The 12,296-nt window shown below is 42.7% G+C and overlaps 1 protein-coding gene across 1 annotated transcript in view; it reads right to left on the reverse strand.

Annotated features, from left to right (window-relative positions):
- The window catches only part of ARHGAP17 (Rho GTPase activating protein 17), a 71,770-nt gene that overhangs the window by 30,005 nt on the left and 29,469 nt on the right, over positions 1-12,296 (reverse strand). The window contains 4 exon segments of the mRNA XM_087973097.1: positions 862-938; positions 1,096-1,207; positions 3,519-3,595; positions 4,655-4,759. Of these exon segments, the coding sequence (XP_087829223.1) occupies positions 862-938; positions 1,096-1,207; positions 3,519-3,595; positions 4,655-4,759 (371 nt within the window).

The raw sequence follows: 12,296 nt of genomic DNA on the forward strand, positions 1-12,296 counted from the left end.
GATATGGGACCTAGAAAGCCACACTATCTTGACGTACATGGGCTCCTATTCGAAGCATGACAACATCACTGAAAGTAGAGGATCCATTCTATTGCACTCTGGCACAGAGATGGTATGGCTGACGGATGAGGGCTTGTGGGGACTGGAATTCAGTTGGGAGCCCATAGGTTCTTCTCCACTTGGCTACCTGAGCAGAAGGCTACCTACTGAGGTGTTTGGGGATTGCCATGTGTGTGCGCATATTGAGTCGGGTGTCTTGGTGTTATGTGAATTTCGTTGTATGTATACTGTGTATATATGTACAACGACGCTAAAGAATTCAATTCAATTCTGTCTTCTGTGCCAGATTACTACGTTACGGGAGAGTTGATGCTGTCCTAGTGAACAACATTGGTTATATTTGTGTAAAATCCATCCCACTGGCATACCTTCTTTTACTCATTCCACAAGCATGCCGATAGATACTTCAACTCTGGGTGGGAGCTGATAATCTCCAGGGCAGCTGAGCTAAGTGAGGAGACACGGCAGACTCTCTCCCCTTCCAAGGTACTGAGTGGATGACAAACTCTGGAAGGCTGGAGATCAACTATAGTACTGATAAAGGAGAATATCTGTAGCTCACGGTTGAAATGAGGGGTCCTTGGTTTCTCTGGGCTTGGCTGCTTTCTTGCAGATGTTTCATTACCCAAATTAGGTGCGCTGATGATGTTACCCAGTTTGGGTAATGAAACATCTGCAAGAAAGCAGCCAAGCTCAGAGAGCATCAAGGACCCCTCAGATCAACTCTGGAGCAGAGGTGCTTGCAAGGAAGGGGACCGATACTTCCTGAGCACAAAAAGGAACAGGAGAGTTGTACTTTACCGAGCTCTTGCAGAATCCCAGTCTAGGACCAGCTTAGCAAGCTGCTTCCTCTGTTTCTGAATATTGGGGATTTCCATCTGCAAGCAGAGACAACAGGAAACCAACATTTGACACTAATTATACAACCATTATATTTATCCAAACCCCACTGAACGTTGCTGCTTTCATTTCATTTTCATTTCTTCCTGATAAGAAAGCGGGTCAGGATCAATGGTGACAGCTGCAGCCACTTACCTCGCTGAGTTGATTCAGTGGTTCCAAAACATCTTTTTCAACCTGCATCTCGTGGTGAGAGAGTTCCATTGCAAGTTTGTTCTCCGCTTCTCCACAAGTCTCCAGCATTTTCCTACAAGCGAAGAAAACCATCATTGGCTTCATTTGGTTTGCTCAAAGGAGTGGAAGGAGCCATTTCCCCCGGCAAAATAAAGCACCTCAACGTGTTACAATTCTCCAACCGTTTCTCAAGGAGCTCAGGAAGGTGTTAATGGATGGGAGGGAGAGCCTTCATTCTAACAGGTGCCTGTGGAAAAAGGCAACTCCAAGAGAGGGTTAAAGGAGCCATCCAGACTCTGTGCTAACCCAGCTTCTCTCTCCAGCTGGAATCATCCCAAGGGGATGGCTGTAGGGGTACAAAAGATGAAGCCGTTTCTGACCCTCTGGGTTTCAAAAGTGTGCAGAATACAGGTAGTTCTCGACTTACAACAGTTCATTTGGTGACTGAAGTTATAGTCTGAAAAAAGTGATGTATGATGATTTTTTTACACTTATCACTGTTGTAGCATCCCCATGGCCACACGATCCAATTAAGATGCTTGGCAACTGGCTCATATTTATAACGACTGCAGTGTCCCAGGGGTCATGTGATCCCCTTTTGTGACCTTCTGACAAGCAAAGTCAATGGGGGAGCCAGATTCATTTAACAACCGGGTTACTAACTTAACAACTGCAGTGATAGATTCACTTAACAACTGTGGCAAGAAAGGTTATAAAATGGGGCAAAACTCACTTAACAACTGTCTTGCTTAGCAAAAGAAATTCTGGGCTCAATTGCGGTTGTAAGTTGAGGACTACCTGTATAGAGACAAGAGAAAATTGGGCTGCTGTTTAGCAAAGAGAAAGACCCTCAGGGTTGTTCACTTTAGTTTCGTTTCCTTTATGGTCATTGCACCTCGTACAATGAAATCAAACATCATGGCCATGAAAATAAACACAAACACACATCCTTCACACTCCACATATTGAACCACACACACCCCCTCGACACTGCACCAACACTGCACTATACAGCAGAATTCAATAGAGTCACTGCCCTGGGATAGAAGCTGTTTTTCAGCCTATTTGTCCTTGTTTTTATTATTCTGTACCGTCTGCCAGATGGTAATAGTTCAAAAAAAGGGGTTCCCAGGATGAGATGGATCTTTGAGAAGGTTTTGAACTTTCTTAAGGCAGCGGGAGCTCTAAAGCTTTTCCAAAGAGGGGAGAGGGCAACCCATGATCCTCTGGGCAATGATGTTAACCTTCTGGAGGGCTTTCCTATCTGCCCCTGTGCAATTGGCAAACCATACAGAGGTTCAGTAAGTTAAGATACTCTCTGTGGTGCAGCGGTAGAAGGTCACCAGCAGTTGTTCATTCTGTTGTTGTTTCCTGAGAAGTTTCAGGTAGTATAATCTCTGCTGGGCCCTTTTGACCAGGGCTGCAATGTGAGCAGCCCAGGTCAGGTCCTCTTTTAGGGTAACACCCAGAAACTTAAAACTGGCCACTTGCTCCCCTCGGTCTCCATTGATAAGCAAGGGCTGGAGGTCTGATCTGTTCCTTCTATAGTCCACTATAAGCTCCTTGGTCTTATTGGTGTTGAGGACCAAGTTATTGTCTCCACACCACGAAAGCAACTGGTCCACCTCATCTTGGTAGGCAGAGTCATGCCCCCTGGAGATAAGTCCCACCACTGTTCTATCATCTGCAAATTTAGTAATAGTATTACTACTGTGAGTGGGAATGCAGTCATGCTCTTATGACTGCTGAGCTGCTTTTCCGGCTGGGCTGAACCTCCATGACACAAATTACAATGGAAAACACTAAAACAATAAATATAAAAGCAACCACCAATAAGAGGAGGAGGAAAACCATGTAAATAACCAGCAACTTTACAATAACTTCACTCTCACACAAACAGAACGGGTTTTATTAACAGCGGGCCCACAATGTGAGCCAATGACCGCCAGTCCAATTTCTTGAGGAAAGGTCCACTTGTAAGGCAGCCCCTGCCCCCCCTTTTTCATCCAGAGTCTTTGCTGGCGGGGCACCTAAAGGGCCTCAGAGGACATTCTAAAGTGAAGGGATGACCATAGGAAAGATGGCCTGGTGGCATTTCAGATTTTTATTTATTCATTTAAAAGGAGAGGCACCTTGTTGTCCTTGGGAAACGCAATGCTTAGAGCCACTTGCCATTTTGCTAAACCCCACGTGGAAACAGCTTCTTCCTCTAAGAATCCATGACGATAAGATGGATTCCTCAGCAATTTGTAATTTTTTAAGAAGCGGACAGCTTACATCGCAGAAAGGGGAAAAGCGAGCCTGGCCCTCAGAGATGGCACGATCGCAATTTGCGAAGAGGCCGAGGAGGACGGGCAGATCCGGGAAGGGGGTCCAGCTCTTACCCCAGTAGCGTTTCCTCGCTGAGCTGCTGGGCACCTTCCTGCATGTTCTGAGCGAAAGTCGTGAGAGGAAGCTTCTTCTGCAAAGGAAAAGAAAGGCAGCACCTAGCAAGGTTAGCTCTTCCAAACCTCCTAACAGTCAGGAGGAAACGTGGCACTTGCCAGCTCATGTGCACCATCTGAGGGAGAAATCAGGGGACAAACGCAGGAAGGAAAGCTCAGGTCTGATGGTTGGACAGAGACTTTGAGAAACGTCCGCCTGAGAAAGGCAGGGAGGTCAGACCACGTGGGGCATGAAAAGTACACGTTCTGCAGTCTCTGTTAAGGTATTAGGATTTAAGAACTGACCAGCAGTGAGTAGCTGCACGGTGCTGTGAAGCTGATGTAAGTCTGGCTGATGTAACAAGAGGGATTCAGCAGAGTACGGGTCTTTCCCTTTAAGGCTGGAGAGTAAAGTTCCCCTTAAGAGGTGTGTATATAAAAGGCAGCCATTAGAGGGCATGGTTCTCTTTCCTTGTGGCCAGTATTCAGTGCAGAAGTTCTCTGTGTGTTAGGAAGAAGAAAGCTTGCTTATCAAGGTATTTTGCCTACCACGTGTATATTATCTGTATATACCTGTGGTATATTAAACCGCTGTTAATGTCTAAGTCTCTGTATGCTGTGTGTTGCTCCTGGGTTATCTCATAAAGGTAGTTATGCTGCCAAAGGCTCTGACAGTCTCTCCTGGGGAAGCCGTGGGTTGCCGTGAAAAGGAAGGCAGGCCTTTCTGTTGGGCCCTCCAAGCTGCTCTGTGAATCAGAAACGGGGTGCCAGAACCGCCATCTGGTGAGAAGGGAGCCGCTCTGTGGAGGAGAGGCTGTGCTGGGTGAGGGCCTACAGGGCTCACCCTGCAGGAAGCTGGGAGCCCAACCAAAGCAACTGGGAAATGGCAGAGGCTCTTCTCAGGAGTTTCTCTCTCTATTCATTAATTTTGGCTTCGTATTTTGTGATGGCTTCTTCTTCTTTCTTGCATGTTAGAGCAATACAAAAAGAAGTAAATAAAAAAAAAAAGAACACCAAGGCCGATTCCGCCATTCAGGGGCAAGAGAGGAAACAGGGAGGGGCTGGAGAAGGGGAAACTACAGGCAGGTGCTACTCACGTGTCTCTTTTCAGCCTCGGTTCCATACTGTCCTTGCAAGCACATCACGAGCCGCTTATAGGAATTGTGGCAAACGGACCTCACGTTGTCCAGACGCCGCTCGATCTAGCCGGAGAGCAAACAGGACAGGATAAAGCAAGGCATGTCGTTCAACGAACAATTGTAAGTCCTTTGGCATGAAAGCCGGCTGGGTGGCTTTGGGTCACCCACTGTCTCAAGAGTTGTTGTTGGAAGAAAAACAGGAGCAGGTGTGTTAAGTAGGTTCTCCACCATGCATTGAATCGCGCAAACTGACTACAAAGCTAGACACGACCAAGTTGCTAAATTAATCAACTGGTCATTATGTAAATAATACCTGAGCCATACCTGTAATACAATACATTGCTGGAATTATTAACCGGGCACAAGCTGAACTGGACAGTTTGGGCTAAAAACCCAGAAAGCTAAAGACTATTCACGATGCATTACGTCCCTGAAGTGATATTGATAGATTAATACCTGCCCTGCAGAAAATTGAGGCATAGGTTTACTTCATGTCAAACAGTCAAAGAATGAAATGCATGCCTTGCCCGTTTATGTAAAAGAGCCAAGAACAAGCACTGACGGTGCATGTTAAATATTGGAACTTATTGAATGTACCAGAAACAAAATATGAATATGGAAATAACAAAAACATGGCTGGAAAATGGAGAAGCAAAAGTGATCTGGCTCTTGGGTGCAATCTCAAAACATCTGAAGGGAAAACATCACAAGGTCAATTTTTACCGAAGTTAGAGGAGAAGGTGAATAGCAATAAAACCTATGAATGACTTACGTAACACAACTAGATTTAAGTATGATTGAAAAGAAGAAAGTGTGGATAATTGATGTGGCAACATCAGAGGATAGCAGAATACAAGAACGGAAGATCACAACATATTCAAAACTGAAAAATTATGGCATAATCCAGCCATGATGGTCCCGGTGGTTATCAGCACTCTGGCTGCCATATCTTAGACAGCACTAAGAACAACTGTACATTTACAAAATCATAAAATCTCAATTACAAAATCTCATACTGCTTGGATCCACATATATAGCACGTTGATACATGACACCTAGGCTTTTGGGAAGAATTGGATGGATTTGAAGGCCAACAACAGCTAAAGAACTGGCAGCTGTGACACTGTTGAGAACAGTATCAATATCGTAAACTCACAGATAAAAAAGGAAAATAACATAGACATATACATGGGAACCTGCACTTTGAGAACTGCCAGGTGAGGGGTGAAATTCTTAATTAAGAAACTGATCGCTTCCAGATGAATGGCTCCTGGCAGCCTAGTTTTCCTTGAGGGGGTGGGGTGGGAATGGAAGCTGTAATAGAGGAAAGGATTCTAAGTAAAAAAGGGGGCTGGCTTCACATGTTGTATTAATTTAGTGACTTACTGAACTGTTTTCACACTTCACAGTTAGCCGTGGCAGGATTCCTGCAACATGTTACTTTACAATCCATGCCAGCCAATGATATTATTATGGCTTCCCATGATGCATGAATCTGGCCTTTATCATGGGAGTCTACCAAAAACCACATGAATGAGGAATCATACAATAATCATACAATAAAATCTTTGTGTAGAAGAACCCGTGCTGTAAAAGAGAGGCTGTTGGCAAGACACAACTGATAAGCAACACACATTCTCTTAAAGGAACTTTTGCCCAAAAGTCTGAGAAGTTAAGCACATTCACCAAGTTCGGCTGGGAATCTCCACATATAAATTGCATTTAATTTTCCTGCTATGTTTTTATGAGTGAGGAAGGTGAAATGGAAGCCTTTCGGAACATTTTCATTTGAACAAACCTGAAAAACTATGGTTCAGCTGCCAATATAGGAATCCCCTTAAGACTTTAAAGCGATGCCTTTTTAAAAACATTGCCTCAGAACAGGGCTCTCTAAACCTGGCAACTTCTCAGGAACTCAGGCCACTGCTACAAGTATACAAGGGGGCGTGCATAAGCGCACCAACGTGCCTACCGTCCCTGTCCTATTGTTTCTCTTATTCTTCTTTTATTTTTCTTATATGTACCCATTTCATGTATTCACAACTATGTATACACTTATACTTATTATCTTGTAAACAATTGGCAAATCAAATAAATAAATAAAATAAATAAATAAATAAGTCACTGGCCCCTGAGCTCAGTGATGCCCTTGCTTGAGGATGCTGAGATGGGGAGACTCAGCCCTGCCATCTGCCAGCCGGTCCTTTCCGAGAAGCTTCCAGGGCACCTGCACCCCCGGGGAAATCACTCTTCTGGATAATGCAGCTATGGCCCAGGGAAGCAACGCAGCTCGGGCAGAAGAGGAAACTGGCTGTGGGTCGTGAGGTGGGGCTGGGCCTCGTGTTGCAAGACTCCTCCCAAACTGGAGCTTTGGGTCCCCCCCACTAGCAGAGCCAGATGCTGCAACGGGGGAGCAAATGGATCACAGTCATTCCCCCGCCCCCCCCTCCCGCAAAGAAAGGTGGAGTGAGATCCAAGCCTCCTGTCCAGCTTCTTCCACAGCTCTCAGTTGAAGACCAGGGGACTCCACTGGAGAAGGAAGTTAAAGTGAACACCCCTCATTCTTCGGCACAACTGTCCCTCTTCACAGGGCACAACAATGTTCTTCACACTGATTAGCATGGGTGATATCAAGTTGGGTAATAAAATGTCTGCAAGCCAGCGACCCAGCTTAGAGAGCACCAGGAACTCCACAAGTTAAAAAAAAAACTCTACCGAACTACTTAATTCTGACACTTTGGCTTCCAATTAAAATTTAAAATTATTGCTGAACAAATGCTTTTATTTTATTGGACCTTTAGTGCAAGATGGTGTTTATCAGTCCAAGACAATAAATTCTTATTGCAGTCACAAACCAGCAAATTGTCAATCCAAAAAGCACATCCCGCACCTGCAGGAATGATAACAGCAATAGCACTTAGACTTATATACAGCTTTATAGTGCTTTACAGCCCTCTCTAAGCGGTTTACCGAGTCAGCATATAATGCTAGGAAAATGATAATGATTCCTTCCATATTATGAACTGGTCACCGAAAGAGGCACAATTCCATACACGAGCAAAGAACCAGAAGGGGAGCCCAACTGGCCTGGGGGAAGGGGTCCCTTGCAGCTCCCAAGGCCTCTTAGTCAGAGTTGTTTTGCAGAGATTATGTTTGAGAGCAATAAGCCATTTAACTGTATTTACGGAAACATATGACATACTTCTTTCTGTTGGAAAGGACTTTGGAAATGATGAACACACTTGGGAGAATATGCCAAAGAACAGAAACATTTGGCAAAAAGCACAGCGCGTGAAGTTGGGCCTAAGACAAAACTTGGAAGTTTCTGCCCAGCAAGTGGATGAATAAGCAATTCCGCCTGGGCGTCACAGAACCAACAAAGCCATGCCTGCAAAACACATTTGCCAATAGTTGGAGAGAAGAATTCCTGGCTTCCCTCCATCTCCACGCCTCCAAATATTTCTTGGGATTACCAAGGCAACAAAACAGGAGAATGCAGGGAAGACTTGAGAAAAAATGCAGATATTTAAACAGGGACATTGACATTGTTGTTATTTTTCCCCTGCTCCTCTGATTTGGGTAGACCATAACCTAACTTAAATACACAAAGGAAAGCTGAAATGTAACATTATTTAAAGAAAAGAGCTTAACGCTTTCACTTCATGCTTATAAAGTAAACATCCCCAAATTTGTAATGTGGAATCTAGTAAGTAAATAAATGCAATGAATAAATAGAAGAGAATTGTCAGTGTGGAACTTGATGATCCTGGAGTCTTAAAAGAAGCTTGCCTTCTCTTTCTACTGCATGGAAATACTTAAGAAATATAACAGAAGTGATTAATGCTTTAATCCCCAATTAAAATCCTACCAAATATATGCCTCGGCCTCTCATATATTTGGTACTGCTACTGGAACAGTTTCTTAGTGCTGATTTTATTCGGACAATATGAAAAATATAAATGCATGCTTATTCACATTTCTGGTTATGGGCAGACAGGTACATGACAGGTTTTCCAGAAGGAGTTGCTACCTCGATTGTCTTTTAGAAGAAAGAGTGAAAAATCTGAGTGCCAGTAAAGACAATATCCAGAATCTGCAGCAATATCTGAGGTGTGGGAGAAAGTCACCCTCTATGTGCAACCACAACTGGCGGGACTGTAAAGGAAGCTCTGCCCATCAACTCTTCCTTTCCAAAGTTCAGCTAGTTCTCAGCAGAACCTTAGATGCATCTTGGAGATTTTGGCGTGCATGAAAGGGAACGCATGGAAGTTTGGACTTGATAAAGGTTTCTGCATTTCCTGAATCTCAGCTCACATTTATATTCTATTCAAATCTGCATGACTGCGAGGTTAGATATGGAATAATATCTCAGACTGATGTATCTAATCATAAGGTAATGAGAGGTGATTGAAACAGGAAACGTTGTGCCCTTATGCAATGGGCAACATTTGGAAAGAATATTGTGGATTTTTGCTCTTCAGTGAATTGCTGAGGAAAATGCTAGTATGCGAAAGAAAGTTTACTGGACCTTTTCTGACTTAGAGACAGCATATAATAAAGTGAATGCGTTTGAATTATGTAAAATATAGTTGAAAGTTCTTTGCTGAATGGAGCAAGAATGGAATGTGATGGAAAGAAAATTTGTGTGGGAATAGGTGGAATGTTTCAAAAATAGTTCAGCATTGAGCAAGGAATAAGGCAAGGATCTCTGATGTTCTCTTGGTTGTCTAATTTATTTACAGATTTATAATAAATTCTACATAAATACTTGTTTAATACATGCTTATGATGACACAAGAAACAGACTGGTTGGGGATGCAAATAGGTGTGTACTCTTGTATGCATGCAGCTGATTCTATGCTATGGGTTGAGGATCTAAATGGTTTGCAGGGAATATTACGTAGAATAAGGAGTATGGATCAGCATTAATATATGAAAAACCAATACAGTTGAGTTCGACAGGAAAAATGAACAATGGCAACTCAACAAGTAATGGTGATAAACTACAGCAATTAGATGATTTTTGAAATAACAGAAAATACTTGTAAGCTCAGGTTTTAGATTTTGGCAGTGGTTTGCTCTCCAAGCTTGTTTTAATTTAGCTTCCGGACGTTTCATTACCAGACTAGGTAACAGCATCAGCAGGATTTTCTTGTCCTATTCCTAGCTTATAAATAAATGTCTTGTGTGCCAGTGTGGCCAGTTGGTCGTGTGATGGATTGTTCGTTTGGAGCTATATTTAAATTCTGAACAACTGATTGATTCTCTTGCTGTTTGGATGTTTGAATGGTCTTGATCTAGATCCAGCGTATGAATACATACATATATACTGGATGTATGGTATTCAGCTTTGTTCGGGTATTTTCCCACGTCATTGTAGTTGTGCTTTTAAAGTTGTAGCAACGTTTCGGCAGAATCTCATCTGCCATCATCAGGCTTCAGAAGCCTGATGATGGCAGATGAGATTCTGCCGAAACATTGCTACAACTTTAAAAGCACAACTACAATGACGTGGGAAAATAACCGAACAAAGCTGAATACCATACATGTAAGTACCCGTGAAAACTTAAGAAAACATATATACTGGATAAATATACTTTGGTAGTGTTCAACTTTGGTAGAATGCCAGGCTTCCATAAATTCACGTGTGTGGCAGGTGTTGGCATGGCTGGTCAAATCAAACTGGTGGTGTTTATTATCAGTGTGTTTTGAGATCAGGAATTTTTGGTTGTGGCGTTTAACTGCTAGTTGATGTTCATGAACCCTTGTTTTCAATTGCCTTCCTATTTGTCCCACATAGAACTGGTTACAGTTATTGCAATTGATTTTGTATACTACGTTGCTGTTGTCTTCCTCCTGTACTGTTTTGTCTTTGACTTGAGGTAGCCCTTTTTTGAGTGTCAATGTGGGTTTGCAGGCTGCAATATTCTGGCAGCCATTTCGGATGTTCCTTTGATGTGTGGCAGGACTTGTATTTTGTGTTGTGCTCGGCTGTGTAATTTGTCGGGGTTTGGATGACAAGGATTGGATTATGAAACTTTTTGGGATAGTCATTGTGGAGGAAAACATCAAAAGGTGTTTCTCTTCTGATTTTCTTAATGACTTGGTGCTGCACTGTGTCCTGCCACTTTTGAAAAGGGTCTGGATGTAGCTCGTCTTTGTGTGCAGTTGGGTGGTTGCTTGGGAAATTTAGGATCTGGTCTGCGTGCGTGGATTTTAGGTGTAAACAGGTTGTTAATTAGGCAATTGTTCTGCATGTTGGCAGAAGTTTTATTATGGTGAGAAAATAAATGAAGAATTCTGAAGATGTGCAGGTGCTAGCAGAAAGGTAGTTTGCTCTTTTCTGTGAAATATGTGTTGTTCAAATAAACAAAAATAGCTGCCTATAAAGATATGATTCTACCTAGTTACGATATTAAAGTCAGAGTTGGGCATGTCAAGAAAAACCAGTGAAGAGATAAAGAATAAATGAGTGCCAGAGGAGTGTGAGCTGAAAACGAAAAGTAGCAGAAAGAACTATTTGTGACTTCCTGTTGGCTTTCCCCTTTGATTTTGTTGGATTGTTGGAAGCAAGCAAAGAAGGTTGCAGGATGTTATGACTACAAAGAAGTTGCGACAGCTGTAAATAAGGACAAGTCATAACTACCACTCATTCAGTGCTCATTCAGCAAGTAATTGTTAAACAAGGTCCACCTGTAATTTCTTTGGTTCACTATTACTTACTTGTACATTTTTTATATATCACATTTTGCTACTTATCCAGAAAAAGGAATTGTCAATCCTGAAGCGAACCTGGCTGAGGCCATCTTTGAGGTTTCAGGGTTGCCACAAGGAAGAAGGAAAGGACAAGGCGGGGGGGGGGGGAGAGATAGCGGGGGTTTGTAGTCAAAACAGAAGGTTTTCCTGTGGCAACCAAGGACATTCCAACAGGCTGCTGGGGAGAGGAGGAGTGGAGTAACTAAGCAACGGGCCAGCACCTCTGTTTGGACAATGGGACTGATGACTTGGGAGAAGGGGAAACTTTCACTTTTTAATCTGGTGAAAACCGCGGGAACTTTCAAAGTTTCATCAATTGTGCCAATATGATGTATCTAATAAATTGTTCTTTCAGGAATCTATCTGCCTCAGAGTTCTGCTTCCTATGGGTGTATTACTTAGAACTGTATTGTATTGGCATTGTAATGAGTCTACATCTTAAATCCTGGTCAAGGTTAAGTGGAAAATGAGAAGTGGTAAATGAGAGGATAAAAAGAAAAGAAGAACAATATTTATGATACAACCTTCCTCTGGGGAACACACAAGTACATTTTTGAAAGGAAAAAAACATACACTGAAGAACAAAATTTCAAGTTGCTCACTGCAACATACATCTGCAAATGCATTTTTCCCAAATGGGTAGAGACATACATACCTTCATGCTCCAATAGCACCAAAATATTTCACTCTACAATAAGTTGATGAGATTCAAAAAAGATATTTCTCACTTTCTCACCAGCTTTAGACTAACATTTTTGAACCCTGTTTCCACTGGTGGGCAATTTGAAAAAAGCCTCTTCGGTCTTGAAATGACATATTTGCTTTTCCCACTCAACATTTCGAA

The sequence above is a fragment of the Notechis scutatus genome, chromosome 12, assembly GCF_049901735.1.
Source record: "Notechis scutatus isolate UNSWTSFEM ecotype Mainland chromosome 12, rNotScu1.2, whole genome shotgun sequence".
NCBI classification, from domain to species: domain Eukaryota; kingdom Metazoa; phylum Chordata; class Lepidosauria; order Squamata; family Elapidae; genus Notechis; species Notechis scutatus.